Source organism: Globicephala melas, chromosome 7, assembly GCF_963455315.2.
Source record: "Globicephala melas chromosome 7, mGloMel1.2, whole genome shotgun sequence".
Classification (NCBI taxonomy): domain Eukaryota; kingdom Metazoa; phylum Chordata; class Mammalia; order Artiodactyla; family Delphinidae; genus Globicephala; species Globicephala melas.
The window spans coordinates 21,230,824-21,252,703 of NC_083320.1; the positions used below are offsets into that span (position 1 = coordinate 21,230,824).

At 43.6% G+C, this 21,880-nt stretch overlaps 2 protein-coding genes and 1 long non-coding RNA gene across 5 annotated transcripts in view; 2 read left to right on the plus strand and 1 right to left on the minus strand.

Annotated features, from left to right (window-relative positions):
• The window catches only part of LOC138842755 (uncharacterized), a 59,211-nt gene that overhangs the window by 2,327 nt on the left and 35,004 nt on the right, over window positions 1–21,880 (plus strand). Inside the window, exon 2 of the long non-coding RNA XR_011377572.1 lies at window positions 8,529–9,035. This is a non-coding gene — a long non-coding RNA (uncharacterized lncRNA). The remainder of the gene's footprint in view (window positions 1–8,528; window positions 9,036–21,880) is intronic.
• Window positions 622–18,302, minus strand: TMEM169 (transmembrane protein 169). Of its 3 annotated transcripts, XM_060301877.1 has the most exons (4): window positions 18,165–18,263; window positions 13,951–15,229; window positions 7,551–7,947; window positions 622–5,411 (listed from the first exon to the last, which is right to left on the minus strand). In XM_060301877.1, the coding sequence occupies exons 3-4, from the start codon at window positions 7,819–7,821 to the stop codon at window positions 4,789–4,791; spliced, it is 894 nt and encodes a 297-aa protein (XP_060157860.1). In that variant the 5' UTR covers window positions 7,822–7,947; window positions 13,951–15,229; window positions 18,165–18,263; the 3' UTR covers window positions 622–4,788. The 3 variants fall into 3 exon arrangements, with proteins under 3 accessions (XP_060157860.1, XP_060157861.1, XP_030708555.1); XM_060301878.1 differs by lacking the exon at window positions 13,951–15,229 and having other exon boundaries at window positions 18,169–18,302; XM_030852695.2 differs by lacking the exon at window positions 13,951–15,229 and having other exon boundaries at window positions 18,165–18,281.
• The window catches only part of PECR (peroxisomal trans-2-enoyl-CoA reductase), a 30,750-nt gene continuing 23,922 nt past the window's right edge, over window positions 15,053–21,880 (plus strand). Inside the window, exons 1-2 of the mRNA XM_060302642.1 lie at window positions 15,053–15,107; window positions 18,476–18,574. Coding sequence (XP_060158625.1) covers window positions 15,053–15,107; window positions 18,476–18,574 — 154 coding nt within the window. The remainder of the gene's footprint in view (window positions 15,108–18,475; window positions 18,575–21,880) is intronic.

Here is a 21,880-nt window from a genome sequence, read left to right on the forward strand (position 1 = left end):
ATCTTGAGAGTAGGTGCTGCATCCCCAAGGGAGCTGTCCCAGCATTAGAGAGATATTGAGTAGAGACCAGTCATCTCCATCAAGCTCTGCGCAAATCGCAGAATTACCAGCAAATAAGTCAAATGACGGTTATTTTAATCCAGTAAGTTTTACGTGTTACGCAACTAGAGATAACTGGAACAATAGGGATATTTTAAACTCTTGCTGTAGTGTAGAATATGCATCTCTTAAGAGTAGTTAACAAAAGCAAGTAAAGAATTTTATTTTGAAATTACAATTGAAGTTGCTGAAGTGTGTTTGAGTTTGATATTGCTCTGAGAGTGAACTACATAAGTGATGAATTCATGAACATTATACAAAATAAAAATGTGCAGGCTTTATGTTCTGACAGAGGTGTAACAATGTTTATATGGGCAATTGGAAAAATTAGTTTAAAATCTTAATGTGGTACAAATATGAAATAAAAGTTTATATCCCAGAAAGATGTGAGTGGTGATGTACCATATTCTATGTGATTTTAAAATACCATTAAAAAAACATGTAAAATGCTTGTTAGAAATGATTAAAGAAGACAATTTCAACGATACAAATTTTATTTAACACTTTATGAAACAGACTGTTTCCATTCAAAGGACAACAAAATGAGACAAAGGCAGGAAGCTTTTACAGGATAGATAATAACGAATAAGGAAGAGAAAAATAGAAAATATCGGATTGGCTGCGGCCACATAGTCAGCCTTGTTTGGAGCAAGAAGGAACAAGGAAAGAAGTATAGAGCCCGAGCTGCCTTGCTGTTTGGGGGTTGGCTGACTGGACATACAGTCGGCCCACCATATGCATGGGTTGGGCAACCACAGGTTCAACCGACTGCAGGTCAAATTCAACCCCTGGTTCATTGAATTTGAGGATGGAGAACACAGATATGGAGGGCCGGCTGTACTACCATTTTATGTAAGGCACTTGAGCATCCCTGTGGATTTTGGTCTCCACAGGGGTCCTAGAACCAATCCACCACTGATGGCAGGGACGATTGTACTACATTTCTGGTCAAGCAGAACATGTAAAGGGATGCAAAAGTGACCTAAGTTTTGGTTTGCTGATGCGGCACCTAAGCAGGAGTGGCTTCATCTTGGGCCTAGAATGTATTTCAACAGGCTCATGTTAGTAATTAAATTAATCGAAGAGGGGAAATTTTCTTTTTTTTAAATTAATTTTTCTTGGAATATAGTTGCTTTACAATGTTGTGTTAGTTTCTACCGTACAGCAAAGTGAATCGGCATTATGTGTACACATATATCCCCTCTTTTTTGGATTTCCTTCCCATTTAGGTCACCACAGAGCATTGAGTAGAGTTCCCTGAGCTATACAGTAGGTTCTCATTAGTTATCTATTTTATGCATAGTATCAATAGTGTATATACGTCAACCCCAATCTCCCAATTCATCCCACCGCCCCCCCTTTCCTCGTTGGTATCCATGTTTGTTCTCTATGTCTGTCTCTATTTCTGCTTTGCAAATATCATCTATACCATTCTTCTAGATTACACATATATGCGTTAATATGAGATATTTGTTTTTCTCTTACTTCACTCTGTATGACAGTCTCTAGGTCCATCCACATCTCTGCAAATGACCCAATTTCATTCCTTTTATGGCTGAGTAATATGCCATTGTATATATGTACCACATCTTTTTTATCCATTCCGCTATTGATGGACATTTAGGTTGCTTTCATGTCCTGGCTATTGTAAATAGTGTTGCAATGAACATTGGGGTGCATGTGTCTTTTTGAATTATGGTTTTCTCTGGATATATGCCCAGTAGTGGGATTGCTGGGTCATATGGTAGTTCTATTTTTCGTTTTTTTATTTTATTTTTTTTTATTTTTCGTTTTTTGAGGAACCTCCATATTGTTCTCCATAGTGGCTGCACCAATTTACATTCAAGGAGGGTAAAATTTCTGATGTTGGCCTCTAATCATTTGCAACACTGTAAAACTTAAGCCCTAGGTGGCCTGGTATCAATGACACAATGAAACTTTCAAGTCATCTAAAATTAGTTCTTCTTAAGATTTAGAACCTTGTTTTATTAGAAATCATGGATAACAGGGGTTTTGGTCCCCTTGGACTTGAAATGAAGAGCGCTGCCTAATGTCGATGGACAAGATGGCTTGGGAACATTGGCATTATCATACTGGATCAGACATGGTTTACCAAGCTCAGAATATTATGGCTACAGAGCAATTGGAAAGCATAGTCCTCCTTCCTGATATTCACCATGAAGAGTAGGTAACTATGAGCTAACAGAATGTTCAAGTATGGCATTTAACTCTCTAATTTCTCCTCTAAAATTCTCTAGGTATTTGCTGACAGCAAGGATGAGATTGCTTTAGGTCTGTTTGGTTAAGTTTTCCTTCCTCAGGTCTAGGCTTTTACATACCTCTCTGAGCCCTTTTGAAATGATTTTATTTTATGAGCCTATTTCTTCCACTAGGTGGCGAGCCCAATTAGGGTGAGGGTTACATCAACTTCACCTAGGTATCCCACGCTCCTTACCCTGACCCCACCCTCCTTCATTCTGCCAGGGACATCTTATCCTTGTCCTAATCATGACTGTTTTTCGCCTTGGCCATTTGTTTCCTTAACCCCCGAAAAAAATGTGACAAATGTGGCTGCAACTTCCTAATGTAAGCTTAGGTAAATCTGTGATCTGTGGAAAAAATCCAGCTAAACAGAATCCTCATAAATTGGTGGTCTATTGGAAGAGTCAAGACATAAGGACCCATATTAAGATCATTATACATATATAAAATAGTCACCACGCTCAACCTTTTCTGAAAACTGAAGCGTTCAAAGCAATTTTGGAGAAACTCAAAGACAAAGTGAGCAAACGTTAATCTGATTTTATTTTTATTTTCTTTGTCTTCATTTCAATTGTTTATATCTCTGTAAAAGCACCAGAGAGCACCAACATTATCTTCAAACGTGTTAGACACAGTTGTTGTTTTTTTTCTCAAACTAATAATAGTTATTTTTAAAAAGGAGGGGTTTCCTCTGAAGGTGGAGTACAGCACCGTGCATCAGGCAAATGTCCTGGCCTTCTGTGGGACAGCATTGCTTGACCCATCTGGTTTGATTCACAGCAGTTCTTTCAACAGCTTCTTCCTGAGACATGAACCATGAATAGGGCACCAGCTATTCTTATAAGGACTCAAACCTCCAAAATCTGCTTGACCTCTTAGGATTTGATTTTTTTGAAACTGGAAAGAGACCCTCAGGAATATTTTTTGAAAGTTCAGAATCTATTGATCTGGATCCACCTGGTTTACACCCTCAGCGTCCATGAAGACCCAAGCTTTTCAGCACAGCAAAGACTGTGTTTGCTGTGAGAAGAAAGTTCTGAGTGAGTGAGGCTCTGAGTGAGCTTTGACAAACCACACAAAGCTAACTGTCTTCTTGTGCTTGGGGCTGCTGACCTTGCTGGGGGAAAGTCTGACATATGCAATGCCTCCCTTTGCAGTCTTTCATCTGTACATTAAACTAAACATCACCACACAGGCCCACCTTCACTACCGGGAAGAAAGCTATGCTACTATGATATAATTGTATTCAACTATTCACTCTTCCTTTCTAAAAAACCTGAAATCACATGGCATTATAGATATTTAATTGCAACATACATGAGTTGCTAATATCTACGTGTGGTTTATGCATAGTATATGTAGCTAGTATCTATGTATAAATTCTCTGTGTAATATTTAGGCTTAAATAAATAAATAAATACATACATAAATAAAACTGTACTCGCAGTTTTGGATCTGAATGTATTTAAATAATTACTGTGAGCCAGAGATTCTTACTTGCCTACCAAAATAGCCATTATTTCCTTGTCTCTTAAATTAGCAGAACCCAAACATTTAGAATATAGCTGCCCGGCCAAAAGACTACATTTCCCAGCCTTTCTTGCTTGTGAGGTCATGTGACTACCGTCTGGCCAATGAGATACAAGAAGTGTTGAGGGGGCCTTCTGAGAAGCCGCCTTAGTCTAGGAGGGTGTATGTGCTCTTCGTTGCCCTTTCCTCTGTTCTATCCGAAACAGGGATGTGATGACTGGAGATGTAGTCAGCACTGGGTGTTGAGGATAAAGGCAGTGAGGGTTGGTGAATAAAAAAAGCCTGGGATTCTGATGACTTCATCAATTTCCCTGATGGTCTGCCTCCAGACTTCTTCTATACAGGAAAGAAACAGACCTCTAGCTTGTTTAAACTACTGATATTTGGATTTTAATTATATTTAATATATAAATCAAAATCTAAGTGATACACACATATCTTTACATTCTGCTACACTGTTGCAGCCTGCTTCTTAAATATTTCACTCCATCCCTATCTATTATCTTATTGGTGGACTTGGGTCTCCCGTGAGCCTCCTTATTCTCCCTGTCACATTTAGTCACATCTCCCCTGGGTTCCAGGCACCAGGAACACCTCCAAGCTCCTGAACTGACACACACCTGAGCTCCCTTGTCTCAGAAAAATGGTCATCTTAGGTCAAGGAATGAAGAAGAGTTTATCCACTGGATGGACTATCTGGGCACAGATTGCTTTTCTGTTTTCCGCCTTCCTGGAAACCAACAAGATGGTAGGACAGATCAGTGTGAGCTAAAATTTTCCAGAAGAACTGTGTACGGGGGAAGGCGGGGGAGGAATAATTTAAAGAAGGAATATTCTGAAATTGGAAGATGATATACAGGCTACTGAGACCAGAGAATCAAGTAAGTTGTTGGGAGATTAGACAGTGGATGTTTCTACCTCCTGGGTGGCATCCTTGTTGGACAGATTGCCTGAGATATTGTCAGATTCAAGCAGCTCCACAATGCTGTAGGGAGAACAGTCTTCCAGACCCAGTTTGCTGCACAGCCAGCCACAGAAGCCTTTCTCCATGTCCCGGGCAGCTTGCCACCATGCTCCCCAGGACCATGAGAGCTGGACCACGGCAGCATAGAGGCCCAGGGAAGAGGCCATGGCCATGATGAGCACTGGATAGAAGAGAATGAGGCAGGGGCAACATGAGATCTTGTGCCAGAAGGTCCTCTCCTCGTTGTACACAAGAAAGATATTGTACCAGGTGATGGTGCCATAGTAGAAAGAGACCACGAAGGAGAGGATGAAAACCACAGGCAGGCAGACCAGCGTCCAGAGGACCACGTGGGGCCCACGGTCTGCTCCCAGCTGGCAGGCCTTTCTGCCTTCAGGTGCCATTTCCCTTGAAGACACTTTAGGCTTGGTGAGTTCCTGCAGCTCCTTCTCTGTCAACGTGACATGGATATCCACCATCTGCCCCTTTTTCTTCCCTCGGGTGATGGTCCCAGTTAATGTGACATAGCGGCTGTCCACAGGCATGTTCCACATACCTGCAGGGCATAAAAAGGGGAAAGTCAAGATCAGAAGAGTAGACATTTCATCAGAGCGTCATCCTCTGAGACTGGAGCTGAGTACAAGAATGTCCATTATTATAGCCCCTGACACGGTACACCCTGACATGGTACGAAATCAGTGTTTCCACGATGGACTGAATGGGTCTCCCTCAGGGGAGGGGTTAGTACTCCCATGGTAAACTCTCACATCAGGGCCCTGAAGCAGGTTAAACTTGTTTCTCATTCTCTCTCCACTTTTCTGGGCCTCTATCATGTCTGTGATATGGAGGGGAGTGAGGAACTCTACCACAGACACTACTTCATAGTGACCTTATTTCTAGTTTACAAGTGCTGTGAAAATACTGTTTCTGAGTATCAGCTACTGTGTGTAAAGGTGGTGCTGTGTGTGTGTTATACTGATGAGCAGCCCACCCCTCTTCTCTCCTCATTCCTAACCCCATGCTTCTCTGAGAGGGTCCTCCTCATATGCTGGTGGACATCCCAGCCTTCATATCCAAATTCTGTACACACACAGGCACCACACATACACACGCACAACATACACACATTCCCCAACAAAAATACACCAGCATCATCACCAGCATCACCACCAGCATCACCACCACCAGCATCACCAGCATCACCACAACCAGCATCACCATCATCACCACCACCACCAGCATCACCACCATCACCACCACCATCATCACCATCATCACCACCACCAGCATTACCATCACCACCACCAGCGTCACCACCACCACCACCAGCATCACCACCACCAGCATCACCATCATCACCACCACCATCACCACCACCAGCATCACTATCATCACCACCACTACCACCAGCATCACCGCCACTACCACCAGCATCACCACCACCAGCATCACCAGCATCACCACCACCACCACCAGCATCACCACCATCACCACCACCATCATCACCATCGTCACCACCACCAGCATCACCATCGTCACCACCACTACCATCACTACCATCACCACCATCACCACCACCCTCACCAAACAGCCACTCTTTGGCCATCCCAGCAGTGAGATTGCAGGTAGTGAAACAGCAAAGTCCACAGTCCTTAGTATGTGAAGTGTAGTCTAGAAGTGGAGGATGGGAGGAGGGTATAGGCTTTCGGTTGGCATGTCCCCCAGGCCCTGTGGACTCCTAGCCCCCTGGCTGGTAGATGGACAGAATGGGCCTGCCTCAAGAGCAAACGTCCCTTCCTCCGAGAGGCATCCCCAACCACGCAATCTTTCCTTCCACCCGCCTCCCTCACTTGCTCATCTTCCCATCACTGAGGTTTACTGTCTTTGGAACCCATACCACTACCTGTAATTGTCTCTTATCTGCTGACTTTTTGCTGTCTTCCCCTGACTGGAAGGTAAACTGCATGAAGGCAGGGGCATTGCTCATCTTGTTCACCGTGGGCGTATGTCTTAGGGGTGACCATCGACACAGAGATCTACCTCATCCATCTATTGCTGTGTAGTGACACTTAATATGGACACTCCACAGTTTCCTTAAGAGCAACAAACATTCTTATACATGCTTCCTTACGCACATGGGCATGAGGTAGATACTGAGAATTTCTTGGACATAGCTATGCATATTTTGAATTTTAAATTTAATAGATATTGACAGATTTCCCTGAAGCGGATTCCTCTTCCACATGAGGTATACGAGAATATATCCATTTCCACACATTGATGTTATCATGTTTTACCCAATTTTTGGCCATCCTACATGTGAAGGATTACTATAACTCGTTGTTATAATTTGCATTTTCCTGATTATTATGAAAGTCAAATATTAGTTTCTTTATCTTACATGTATTAAATAGTTAGCATGGTTGTCTTGTATTACTATTTTTTGTGTATAAATCGGTCTCTTCCATTACACAAGGAGTTCCAAAAGGGCAGAGATCTCTTCTGTATCACCTAGAAGAGAACATAATAAATGCTCAACAAATACTATCGATTTGTTGAATGAAGGCTGCAACACTGCGAGAAGAAATGTATCAATAAGAAGTACGTCAGTGAGCAAATGCCTGTCTGTCTTCTGGAGGATCCTCATTTGGTTTCCTTCCTGTGGCTTTAAGTAGGTGGCCCCAGAGAGACTTACCATCATCCACAGGATAGTCTAGGAAATCATCTCCCTCCTCCTCTTTAGGCTGATCTCCACCTTCTAATTCCCCAGGCTCCTCATCCAGTTTCTCACTCTCTGACCGGTAGATGATAATAGATTCTGGGCGGGACTCTTTCTTCTTCTTTTTCCTGCGACCCAGTGTGGATTCCCCATCAAGGGCCAGGGCAGCTGCCATGGCTTTCCTCAGAGAGCCCTGGTGGGGGCTTGGGAGCTGGCCCTGGCCTTCCACTGGTGCTGGCTCTTCCATCCTAGTCTTCAAATCTAGCTATTCCTTGTAAAGAGTCCAATTTGCTTGAGCAAACTCACGATCCACACATCACAGAGCTTCTTCCAGGATGGGGCTACGCAAAGACGTTCCAACGATGAGTTGCACCTGAAAGATAGGAAAGCAAAATCATCAACAGGGAATGAACAGGGTGAGCTGGAGAGGGGTTTAGGAAGTGGTCCTCAACTTGGCAGAAGCCTTGCCCCCCTTTATTTCTCATAAAAGTTTATTTTGGGAGTGCTATGGAAATACTTTTACAGGAATGAATCATTGTTAATAAAATATTATTTGTGTTGCCATATTTTGTGTTGCATATATTATGCAAAACTCATCAATCTAGCTGGGGGATGCCAAGTATAAGGAAGTTGGGTGAGGAAGCCTTACAGACAGATTAAGGACCATTCTTCCTCTCACCATAGATGGAGATTGCTATGGCGGGCACCAGCACTCCAGGCTTCTGGCTGTTGGGTCAGCCGTTACAACTATACTCAAATGGTTGAATGCAACTTTGAACAAGCCATCCAACAATGGCACAACTCCACTAACCATGCCTTCTCTGATATTCTATAAAGACACTTGTCTCCTGGCTTCTTGTTGGCCCAAGATCCCAGAATGGCTGGGATCCGTACTATCGCCTTCTGGGAGACCAGTGGAAAGAATGCACACTTTTCTCCTCTTTTGTTCTCCAGGTAAAAAGAGGTGGGAGAGAAGAGAGTCTATACAACATCTTTTAAGGAAGAAGCTGATCGGTCTGTGTTTTTGGTACATGGAGCCATTAAGAGGAACGGAATGTTTTGAGTGCTATTGCTAAAAAGGTGCCACTTAGCAAATACCCAGCCAGTCGCATTTAAACAGGTAGCTGCGGGACTTCCCTGGTGGTGTAGTGGTTAAGAATCTGCCTGCCAGTGCAGGGGACGTGGGTTTGATTCCTGGTCTGGGAAGATCCCACATGCCACGGAGCAACTAAGCCCGTGCGCCACAACTACTGAAGCCTGTGAGCCTAGAGCCCGCGAGCCATAACTACTGAGTCTGCTGCCACAACTACTGAAGCCTGTGCACCTAGAGCCTGTGCTCCACAACATGAGAAGCCACCGCAATGAGAAGCCTACGCACTGCCGCAAAGAGTAGCCCCCACTCGCCGCAACTAGTGAAAGTCCACGCATAGCAACGAAGATCCAACACAGCCAAAATAACAGGTAACTGCTTGTCTGCTTCTTTTAAAAAATGTTATTATATTATGGAACGTTCCAAACATGTAAAATGAGAACATTTTTATTAGGGAAAGTGGCAAACATTTATAAAAGCAAAGAGAATAATTCGAATGAATCGTTACTGTACCTCTCACCCAATTTCAACAATAATCAAAATATTAGTAGCCAATTTTGTTTTATCTCCTCATATTATTTAAAAGCAAATGTCAGGGCTTCCCTGGTGGCGCAGTGGTTGAGAGTCCGCCTGCCGATGCAGGGGACACAGGTTCGTGCCCGGGTTCGGGAAGATCCCACATGCCGCGGAGTGGCTGGGCCCGTGAGCCACGGCTGCTGAGCCTGCGTGTCCGGAACGGAGCCTGTGCTCCGCAACGGGAGAGGCCACAACAGTGAGAGGCCCGCGTACCGCAAAAAAAAAAAAAAAAAAAAAGCAAATGTCAGATATCATTTCATTTCATCTGTATCTCTTTCAGCATGTACCTCTTACATATAAGAACTCTCTTTTTAAAAAATGATTATCACCATACCATTATCGCACCTAATTATTTAAACGATTCTTTAATATCATTAAATATCTGGTCAGTTCAAATTTCCCTGTTTAAAACTTTAAATTCTATTTTCTTGAATTAGGATTCAAATAAGATCTATGCAATGGAAACAGATCGCACACCTCTGTCTATAGCAGCGCTGTCCAATAGAACTTTCTGCCATTGCACCTGAAATGAGTCTAGTACAACTGAGGAAATGATTTTTATTTTTATTATTATTATTTTTTTGGACACGCTGAGCAGCTTGTGGGATCTCAGTTCCCCGACCAGGGATTGAACCTGGGCCCTCGGCAGTGAAAGTGTGCAGTCCTAACCACTGGACCTCCAGGGAATTCCCCAGGAAATGCATCTTAAATTTTATTGAATTCTAACCAATTTAAATTTAAATAGCCACATGTGGCTACTGGCTACTATATTGGACGGAACAGGTCCATATGTTCCGCAACCAATTTTTTTTTCCTTTTCCTTTCTATTTATTTGTTAGAGAAAGGTCATTTACCTTGCAGATTCTCATAGCCTAGATCTTGAGGATTGCAACCCCCATAGTATGTTCCTCTGAACCACATATTTCCTATAAATTGGTAGCTAAATAAAGAGGCTTACTCAGATTTGGGTTAGAATTTTTTTTGGTTGGTTGGTTGTTTTGGCAAGATGTTATAGATGGTGTTTTGTATTTCCATCAGAAGGTAGCTAATATCTGCTTGACTCCGTGAAATTAGTAGCCATTGACGACTATCGGCCAGACCCATTCGTTCATTAGGTGTTACAAAAATGATGACATTCTATTTCTCTCATTTCTTCTTTATTTATTAGCCAGAATACTCTCATGGGCCTTTTTTAAAAAAAAAAAATTTATTTATTTATGGCTGTGTTGGGTCTTCGTTGACGCCCACGGTCTTTCTCTAGTTGCAGAGAGTGGGGGCTACTCTTCACTGCAGTGCGTGGGCTTCTCATTGCAGTGGCTTCTCTTGTTGCGGAGCACGGGCTCTAGGCGTGCACGTTCAGTAGTTGTGGCGCACGGGATTAGTTGCTTCGCGGCATGTGGGATCTTCCCGGACCAGGGATCGAACCCATGTCCCCTGCACTGGCAAGCAGATTCACCACTGCGCTACCAGGGAAGTCCCTCATGTGCTTTTAACAAACCCAGTTTTAAACTTAGTGGAGGAGGCAAGTGGCGCCATTGTTATATAACATTATTGTCAATTATACTGTTAAATACCTTTCTTTAATGAGAACTGTGGCAGCTTCTACTGATATGAAAAGTTTTTGAATTATTTACCAAACAAATGTCCTAATTTCCAAATAACTGTATTTATAATTGAGAATTGTAGTAGACTGTAAGTAGACTCTACTCACAGTTCTGTTGCCCCAGGCACCCGGAGACTGTTTACCCTCAGTAACTCCAGGGTGCCAGCTTTTTGTTACTTTTGTTCCCAATTCTCAAATCTTCATTTTGTTTCAGTGCTCTCTGAGTACTTCCTTCCTTTCAAGGCCACATGCACACTCTTTCGTGTTTCTGTATCCCAAACAATAAAACTTCTCCTCTTATTTGTATTAAATGGCCCCAACGTTTAGTGGACTGGCCCAGTCAGGGCAGGGTGGGGAATGAGGAGGATTATGAAACAGACAAAAATCTAACTAGGCGCTAAATGCCACTCAATTTGAAGCAAATTCCATGTCTTAATACGATGCACCTTCTGTATTACCAGGTACCAAGACTGACTCTATCACATTTCTTTGAATGCCAAAACTCCCCAAAGTCTGAGCAACCTTCTCAGCAGGTAGCTCTCCTCCATTGTCCAAGTATCACCTAAATACTTCTCCTTCATCCTTTAATTGTTAATTTTCTTTCCTGTTTCCCCACTGGATGGAAGGTGGGTACTGGGTCTTATCACCTTTGTATCTTGGGCACATAGCCCAGTGACTGAAACAAATGAGGTGCTCAGCCACAGAACTGAAAACGCCCACAGGTGGAATTAAGGTTTCACTAAATCTTCACAGCCTGACTTTGCCTGTTTGAACAAAATAAGTACCATTACCTTCACATTCTTATGCATGGAGCTTGTTGGACTATGAAATTCATTTGGTGACGTCTCTAAGAGCACATGATGTTCTAAAAATGGGAAGATCCAGAATACAGGAGCTTTCTGTGATAAAGTAGGTTCTAATGTCCTCACTTGACGTTATTAAGCTCTTCCATGTTAAATAAAGAAGTGAGAGAACTGGATTTAAGCCTAACTTGCACAATTCCTAACAGAACAAGCACTATTTTGCAATGAGGACATCTGGACTTAATAATAGTAATACCTAAAACTGACTGGATGTTGACTGTGTGCTAGGTGCTGTTCTAAGTGCTTTTCAATAATCATTATTGTGTAATCCTCACAGCAAACCAAGGAAGGAGGTACTATTATTATCCCCATGCAGAGGAGTAATTTGCTCAAGGTTACATAGTAATGGTGCTGTGACTCACACTCAGCTTTGCTAATTTCAGAGCCCATGTTTTATTCACCATGCTTTGCTGCCTGCCAACATTTACCCCAGATTTTATACTTAAACCTCTAGGGCTGTCTTTGATGAATCCATCTCCTATATTAAGGATATATTCCTATGTCCCTATTACTAATCAGTCTCTAAGTCCTGCCACTCATTCCTATGGAATCGCTTTGGTAATGTGTTCATTTCAATTTCTACTACCATCATATGCTAGAATACAGCCCCTACACTGCTTCCTCCACGTAAGTTCCTCTGCCTTCCATTTCAGAATTCTTCCTCTACCGTTTTAAACGGTGATTAATGACACAAGATATTTTTATGTTGTCCAGTAATCATCACTATCTTGCCATTTCTGACTAAAATATATCTCAAGGGTCTGCCTGGTGTTTGAGGCTCTCCATATTCATGCTCCATCCTAAGGTTCCACAGCAGTTTCTCCCATTCCCCATAACATGACTAGTTGACACATTTACTTATGTCGGTTCCTTCACCTTCTTCACTCTTCTCCACCTCTTTCAAGCCTGGCTCAAGAGACTCACTCACTCATGTTCCCTTCTGTGACCATCCCAGCCTACATGTCTCTCCCCGACCCCAATCCTGTTGTTGTAGGAGGGAGGTGAGAATGACATGAGTGTTCGAGCGTCCAATGCCTAGTATGAGTTGATGCTTCATAGATGTTAGTTTCCAATCCCTTTCTTCTGCCTTCTCCTACTCTGTATTCCAGTAATATTTGTCATCTGTACCATACTCTCTTAGTGCTTAATTATGCAGCATTTCATATCATCTTGAACCGATTATGAATGGCTTCATGATTTTTCATTCATCTCCCCACTGAAGATTATAAAATTTTAGAAGTCAGGAACTGTCTTACACTTCTTTACCTCTAATGGGAAGATCCCAGGGCTGGACATGTAGCAGATACTCAGTACGTACTTGTTGACCCGGTAAGGCAAAGGGGAAGGGAAAATGCCTATTTGTAAATATGATGTGAACAAGGGTTAAGAGAGGAAGGCTTAATTATTTTCCTCATTTCTGTACACTTTATTATGCTGTTAGCATTTGAGCTGCGAAGCAGGTTTTGAACATTTCTCCTTTCTTTTACATATCATAAGAGAGAGGGTAGGAAGAAAATTTCTCTAGTTTCCAAGGTTTTAGTCAATAGAATTAAGAGAAGACACAGAAATCTGCTCTTTTTCTTGGAAGGTAGGCTTCGCCCATCCTCCACCTCCACCCCCAGTCCAAAGATTATTAACGAATGTGATACTGCAGACTGTTAAACTCAATCCACCATTAGCTCTGACTCCTCAGTCATTCTGGGGGGGAAAAATAGGTTTTAAAGTATATACTCAGACTCTGGAACTTACGCATAAAATAACTGGTTTTAAGCCACCCTTGAAGAAAATTCTCCAGATAATTCTTAAATGCATCCACCACTTTTCCCCATCTTCATTGCTACCACTCTGGTCTAAGAGGCCATCATCTCTTACTAAGGTTCTAAAAATGCTCCATATCTTCTGGCTTCTACTCTTGCTGTCTTCAAATCAATTCTCCACTTAGCAGTTAGAAAGATCTTTTGAAAACATACATAAAATCAGGCCGTTTTCTGCTTAAAATCCTCCAGTGACTTCCCATTGGTATAAAATGAAATCCAAACTTTTCATGTGGCCTAAGGACTTGTGTGATCTGGCCTCTCCCTGTCCTGCCATCCTAGGCTATACCATCTCCCTCATGAATAACTCCAACGCTTCAATCACACTAGCTGCCTGTGTACTCCTCTAGAGTTTTATTAAAAGAAACCCAACAGGTCTTAAGCAGTCAGTGAACACCCCCAAGCTCACAACACCACAAAATGAACTTACCTACCCAGGTGTAGTGCCTTGGTAGAGCTGAGTCATCAGCAGGAAGTCTGGTCATTGCTCCCATCCTGTCACTTGGTCACTAACTCCCACTCCCACCTCCACAGTGGTGGCTCACTGCTGCTTCATGGACCTCTCAGCATCAGGCATGATTTCCCTGGAGTCTGTTCATGATTCTCTGTTCCTAGGTGGTCACTGAAGCACACCTGATCCAGGGCCTTCTCCAAACCCACCCAGATACTCAGCAGAACTTGTGGGCTTGGTAGGTGGAGAAGCCAGGAAGTTTTGAAGCCTCTGCTCTCAGATTAATTGCAGGGAAGCAAGTAACATATATGGATGAAGAGTGGCTGGAAAAAGCTAATAAATGGCAATGACACCAAGCCTTAGCAACTGGACACAGGGAATGGTGGGGGCTGTGGTAAACATAAAGCTCACTCAGGTCTCATCTGAAATAGCAAGTTACTGTTCTCCTCTCTTCTTCCCACCAAGCCAACTGCTTTCATAGAGAAATTCAGGTCCATTTGGTATGGGTTGCCTGAAATTTCATGAGAAAGTTCCTGATTTTAATTACTGCAATTAGTCCAAATTTAAATAAATTACCACGTGGACAAACAACCAAAACAAATCATAGATAGGCTGCCATTCTGCTGTCTCTGGCTTATAATGCTTCCAAATTAGGGTGCCCTGCTCCACTGGTTTAACTAAGTACAATTAGGAATTGACTTTTTGCACCTTCACTGCTATTAACACATCTGCCTCTTCCAGGGCACCTGAACCGGGGCTAAGTGGGTAAAGAATCATCATTTTCAAGTTCATTTACGATTACTACAGTGAGCTGTGCCTTGCTCCAGCCCTGCTGTTCTTCCAGTTCTTTTCTGACTTGTGTATCTGTCACTCAGAGGGCTACACATCACCTGTCTGGGGTGGCCAAACTCCCCCATTAGCATCTTGGTTTGCCACCATTAGAGGTGCTAGGCCAACCAGGAAATAAAATGTTTGCCATTTTACCACTGAAAATTACTATTAGCCACTCCCAGAGAGACCGTCTCACCAATGCAAAGATGAAAGGAAATTTGGTTCAGACCAGTATCGAGTGATTGGAACGATGATGGGACGGCAGCTTAGAAGTCGCAGCTTCCAGCCCGTTGCTGTGGCTGACTGTGAGCACAGTCAGGCTGCAGCCTTTTCCTCTGTGGTCCTGTGAGCAGCATTTCTCTCGTCTCCTGGTCCTGAAAGGCTCCCGCACTGAGGCTGGTTCATCATCTCGGGGGCATCTGACTGTCTACAGAGGAAATACTTCCCGATGGTGAAGGTAGCTGGGTATAAGGAGCTTGAGCAACTTTAGTGTAAGGGCGGTTAGATCTGACCTTTATTGTCTGATCTTTATTTATTGTCCTACCTCTCATGGCACACATACTCCTTCCACCCCCAACTACCAACATGTGTACATCCTAGAACATAAACTCTACCAAGGCAGGGACACCTAACCGTCTTGTCCACTGTACCGTAACCCCCATGTCTAGACACGTGCTCAATAAATATTGGCTGAATATTGTGAACTGGTTAAGAATCTTACTTATATAAGTTGGCTCAGGACTGCTTTTACATCAAGGCAGGCGGGGCTAGATATGCCTCACTGATATTCCTTCAGCACCGAGATTCTGTCTCAATGTTGAGAATCCCACAGGCCCCTGTCAGTCTGAGCCAGCAGCTGCTTCGTGAAGGGGAGAAAATGAAGTTACTAGGCAGATGGGGTGGGGGAGGGGTGGAAGATGGGTGAGAAGCAAGAGCATCTCAGAAGATGAACGGAGGGAGTGCTAAGGGGTATGACAGAGTGGGAATGTGGCAAGATCATAGCCATGGTGATGCCTTTTTCCCCAGGACAAAGGGGGCAGGGATGCAGAGTGCCAGGTAGCATTTGATTTGGCCAAAGGGACAGTCATTGCAGCGGGGCACGGATGCCCTGAGAAGAGAGGGCTCAACCAAGAGTGAGAGCTAAAATCTGGAAACAAAGAGCCTTCGAGAGGCAGAACTACTCCTGTGCCTCCAGGCCTTTCGGGGTTAGCAGACATTCAAACCCTGACTGAGGTCAGAGGCAGGGGCAGAGAGGACACGCCTTTTTCTTTTTAACAAAAGATCTCTTGAAGAGACTCCACATCTCCCTTAATCACAGGCTCTCTTTGGACTGTGAAAATGAGCTTTCTGACTGCTCATAGCTTCCCTGAGGCTGAGGAATGGCTCCTTGCCATCCTCAGCAAGCAAAACTGGCTTGAAGCCAGTCCAGTCACCTTTTCACTGGAGGACTGCAGAATCCCTCTCTGAGGCCACTCAGCCACCACACAGAGGCTGCAGTACAGCCAGGCCCATGGTGACCCGCCCTGGCAGAGTTCCATAAATCCCCAAGTCCAGACCAGGTCACAAATCACATTTAATTAGATCTTCAATAAAAGTACCTTTGAAAGAAATTTAAATTGTTCCTTCCTCCCAAGAAAGCAAGCCTGGAATTTTTCGGAATAAGAAACCTCTTAGAACTGAGTTAGTAGAAGTGATTCCTTGATAAACTATCCAGCAAATGAGAAGTGGAAGAGATAGCTTCCCTTCTTTAAGCAGTGTTGATTGGAATCTGTCAGCAACAAAGACAGAGGGGGAGGTGTTTCTCAGGGGAGGTCAGAGGAGGGCAGGGGGATGGAGGAACAGGGAGGAAGTGATGTTTGATTCCACTCTCAACCAGATCCATTTCCAATTCACTCTAACTCAGTGGTGGACCCAACAAAAGAATGATGGCATTTGTTTGTTTTTACATTATTTTAATACCTTGCTGGGGAAAATACAGTACTCTTGTTAGGGGAACCACTGACTGAAACCACCCACCCTGGCCAGGCCCAAGAGTAACCATTTGCATGAGTTATCTTAAACAGGAGGTCCTGGTAAGGAACGCGGAACTAACAAGCTGCCGCCAACTGGAAGAATTCAGGAAAGGTCAAAACGAGAGAGGAGACATCGGTCCATATGTCCTACCAACCTCCCAGATTCCTTCTCGCTGGAATCCATCTTGGCTGAGTGATGTGGAAGCCACCAGGAAGGACCCTGAGTCAGAATGATTGGCCAGGGACAACCTGGAAACTAACCCCATCACCGTAAAACCCTGAGACTGTGAGCCACGTGGTAGAGCAGTCCTCCTGGATTCCCTTACCCTACTGGTCTCTGCCCGGGCACCCCTTCCCGATAAAATCTCTTTCTTTGTCAGCACATGTGTCTCCTCCAACAATTCTTTTCCGAGTGTTAGACAAGAGCCCACTCTCAGGCCCTGGAAAGGTTCCCCCTTCCTGCAACACTCTGACAACAGACTTAGAAACATGATCCTGCCTGGATTGTTAAGACCACAGCACCTGACATATTCCCTAGATTTGTCAAGTTCTCAGGAAAAGTCTCCCCAGGCTAGTCCAGGTGTAATCCCACTCTGGTGGGTTGACAGCAGGAAGCAAGATGGAGAATTTGAATAATAAATCACTGTTAATGGGCACCAAAACACGGATGAGAAATTTCCCCCATCCTCAGGAGGCTCGCTCCCCTGCATAAGGAATGAACTAGAGGGTAGGATCTCAAACACACACCTACAGATGCATTCTTGCAGGAAGCATACACCCTTCGAGGAAAGATCTTTTGGACTCATCAATTTATGCAGCCCAGCAGAAATGTATCAAATCTCAAATCTGGTAAAGTTTCCTTCTTCCCTTCATTCCTCAGTGAGGAGAGGGAGATGAGGTGGAGGTGGGCTTGAGTTTTTTCTAAAAATCATTTATTATCTTGGTTCTCTGGATAACTACAATTGTATTTCCCCTCTCCCCCTCTCATTCCCATCCCTTCCGGAGGATGAAGCCGGATTTCTCCGCCCTCAGCTAAGGTTGCCCCTTTCCTTCCCAGCCAGCTGCACACAGCAGCTGGAGCCAGAGCATCGCTGGACTTCCAATGCGGGCGGGCGCAGCAAGGAAGGAGGCAATACGGGAGGCTCCCGAGCTGCAGCCTCTCTTTACCCAGATGCACTGGAGATTTAATTTTAATTAACCGTGAGAGCTATAGCACTGAGGATTGAATTTTTCAAATAGAGCACAATCCCGCTTTTTGTCTTCCTCCCTTTCCCAAAAGCATCGAAATAACACGCACACACACACACATACACTCACTCACACACACACACAAGGAACAAAGAATCTCACCTACACGTGCCGGGGAGATAGGCAGGCGGACAGTTTGAACGGTAAGGACGCCGCCTTGGGGGAGCGGTTCTGCGCTGGGAGAATAGAGAGCCCCTGAGGCGGCCGCGCGGGGTGGGGCGGGGCTATGGAGAGGGGCGGGGCGACGCGAGGCAGCGCGAGTGGACGGGGCCGGGCGGGGCGGGGCGGGGCGGGGCGGGGCCCGGGCGGTCACGTCGGCGTGAGCCCTATGTCCGGCATATTTATAAGGCGGCGTGGGCCCATTGACTTAACCTGGCCTACGCTTTATCACTCAAATGTCCCGTGGCCGTGAGTTTGCCTGGCAGCAGGCTTGATGCAGCACCAAGTGGCCATCGTCACCGGCGGGGGTACGGGCATCGGAAAGGCCATCGCGACCGAGCTCCTGCATCTAGGTGCGTGAGCAGGCCTCTGGGCTAGGTTACTCAGAGCGAGAGAGCCTTAGAAGCTGGCGGAACCTGGGGTCGGGAGCCAGGGGGCCAGAGGCGGGCTTAGGAGAGCGTGAAGTTGCAAAGCAAAGGAAGTGTAGCTGTGGGCGAAATTTAAACCGCGAGGGAGAGTGGAGAGAGGGGAGTTCTAAGAAAAGTTGTGGAGAAGCGGTGGATGATGAACCACTATTTGTAAACTAAAGGGAAAATTTAGAGCCAAAGATACTGTGTCCGAGGTGGGGATTAAGGAGACGTGTGGAATCATGCTATGGAACTAATTATGGATGTGAATTTAAAATTAATTCTTTCTAGGGAATTCCCTGGCGATCTAGTGGTTAGGACTCAGGGCTTTCCTGCCGGTGGGCCTGGGCTGGATCCCTGGGCGGGGAACTAAGATCCCACAAGCCGTGCTGCTGGGCCAAATAAATAAATAAATTCTATTTATTGCCTAATGAATGATTAGGAAACATGGGAAGACTTCATTTAACTGGAAAAGGTAAAAGTCTCCCATCATATAATCTTCTCGAATCTCTTGTAATATTTACCTTAACTTGGGTGAAGGGAGGACTTGATAAGCAATAAACAAGGAAAGAAACCACAAAAGGGAAAATAGATAAATATGAAGGTGTATATCCTCATTGAATTAAAAAATATATGTGAATAAAGTTTGAAGGAACATGAAGAAAAACATTTACAATGTACAATAAATTTATTATATAAAGAGATCTCATAAATAAATAAGGAAAAGATCTAACAACTGATAGAAAGATAGGCTTCTGATATGGGCCAAGCATTTTAAATCAAGAACTAAAAAAAAAGCAGTAAGTATATGAAAAGATAGTCAACTTTTTTGGCAATGAAATGCAAAATATAGCAATAAAAAGGTGCCATTGGTTTTTTAACAGAATTTTAAAACATTGGGGAAAATGAAAGTGTTGATGAGGAAGTGAGAAGGGAGGCAAGAATGTAAATTATTACAAGCTTTCTAGAGGTCAGTTTGGGAAAAAAAATCCAAAAGTATTAACAGTATTTGTGCTGTATGACCTAGTAATTCCTCTCTCAGGAATTTACTCTTCGGAAATAATCAGGGACAAGCACGGATTTGTGTACAAGAATGTAGTGTTGAATAGTGAAACATGATAAGGGAAAAGACTAAATCAGTAACAATGAAATATGCTGCTATTTAAACATCTTGCTATTGAAGATTTTGTTGTCAAATGCATACCATATAATTGAAAAAATCAGAATTCTAAACAAAATAGAGCATTCCAATTTAATTGTTAATGAAAAATATATATGCAGAAGAAGACTGAAAAGAAGTTTGTAATATTGTTATCAGCAACTACTTTTTCTGGAAATGATTTGAATGATGAGTCGTTAAACTGTACTCATTTTTCAAATTTTTTTTAATGAACATGTAAGTTGTCTTTGCTTACCATTGTGTTTCTCATGCCTGGCACAGCATATGAACTTAAAAAAAGTATGTTGAAAAAAAGGAAAAAATACATCTTAATAAGAAAAAAAAAGAAAATTAGCATTTCTTAATCTGACCCTGGTGTAGCTTCATCACCATTACTACCCACTTTACTTCCAACACCAAAACTCTAACCCTGTTCAGGAAAATCCATTAGAAAAGTAGAATCGGTTATCATTTTCTGTGAAGGTCAGATACCAGGCTTCACAGCAGATTGGTCAGATCCTGGTTCAACCTTCCAATGTACTTAAAAAAAAAGTAATGTATTGGAAATGCATTTCCTTCAGTGAAAGAGTATACAAATAATTTTTACTCTGACTTGCTCAGCTTTATTTTTTTATTCCAGGATTAATGGCTGTTTCCTGAAAATTGTTATAGAAACCTAAATTGGGCAAATAAAATAAAATGTTAGCCAATTCAGTTTCCAGTGAGAAGGCTCCTATTTTTTGGTGTGAATTACAAGTTGGATTTTGAGGCATGCTTTTTAAAAATAAATTTATTTATTTTATTTATTTATTTTTGGCTGCGTTGGGTCTTCGTTAATGTGCGCAGGCTTTCTCTAGTGGTGGCGAGCGGGGGCTACTCTTTGCGCGCTGCAGTGCGTGGTCTTCTCACTGCGGTGGCTTCTCTTGTTGCGGAGCATGGGCTCTAGGCATGTGGGCTTAAGTAGTTGTGGCGCGCGGGCTCAGTAGTTGTGGCTCGCGGGCTCTAGAGTGTAGGCTCCGTAGCTGTGATGCACAGGCTTAGTTGCTCTGCGGCATGTGGGATCTTCCCAGACCAGGGCTCGAACCCGTGTCCCCTGCCTTGGCAGGCGGATTCTTAACCACTGCGCCACCAGGGAAGTCCGAGGCATGCTTTTTTGTTTGTTTGTTTTGTTTTTGTTTTTGCTGTACCTGGGCCTCTCACTGTTGCGGCCTCTCCCGTTGCGGAGCCTGTGCTCCGGACGCGCAGACTCAGCGGCGGTGGCTCATGGGCCCAGCCGCTCCGCAGCATGTTGGATCTTTCCGGACCGGGGCACGAACCTGTGTGGACTCTCAACCACTGCGCCACCAGGGAACCCCCCGAGGCATGCTTTTTAAAGTGATTATTGTGTTGTCTTTCACATCCAAATGATTTTGACTGTCCCTTTTCTGAGAGGATGCTGAAAGCCCTAGCTCACAAGGGCAGGATGTAGGGAACAGAATTGAAACCCTCTTCCTCTATTTGACAGATGCTCTTAGACCAGAGGAGTCCTGATTCCATCAAAGAATATTGAACCTAAGACCATTCACATTGAATTCAAGCTAAATCCTTGTCTCTGTCCTCAAGTTAGTCATTCTCTTTCTGTTGACAGTGGGTGAAATGAAAGTAGGAATTGCAAGTGGAAATTGTGAGGCAAGACAGCACTCTTTCTTGCTCTGGTGACTAGGCTCTTATCAACACCAGGGACCTAGAAGGTGCTTACATATAGCACTCTGAGTTGAAGATTGAAAGGAATCAGTATCAGCCCAAGCAGAAAAGCAATATATTTGGCTACAAATGCCTCTGATGTGGAAATAACTCATTATTTGCTAGTTACTTCTGTACCTTGTTCTAAGTAAGTTTATCAAGCTTTCTGAATTTCTCTAGCAACTCATATAAACAACAAAAAAAGTCCATCTAAATCATTTAGCGTAAGGGTGAGGAGAAGGATATCGTCTAATAATTTTCTAGTTTATTATAAAATAAGAGCATTGCAATAAATTCGGGTAGTATGGAAGTATATAAAAGAAAAAAATGAGCTTTCCCATTCTGCCCATCTCCTAAATCCCTTTCCTGGT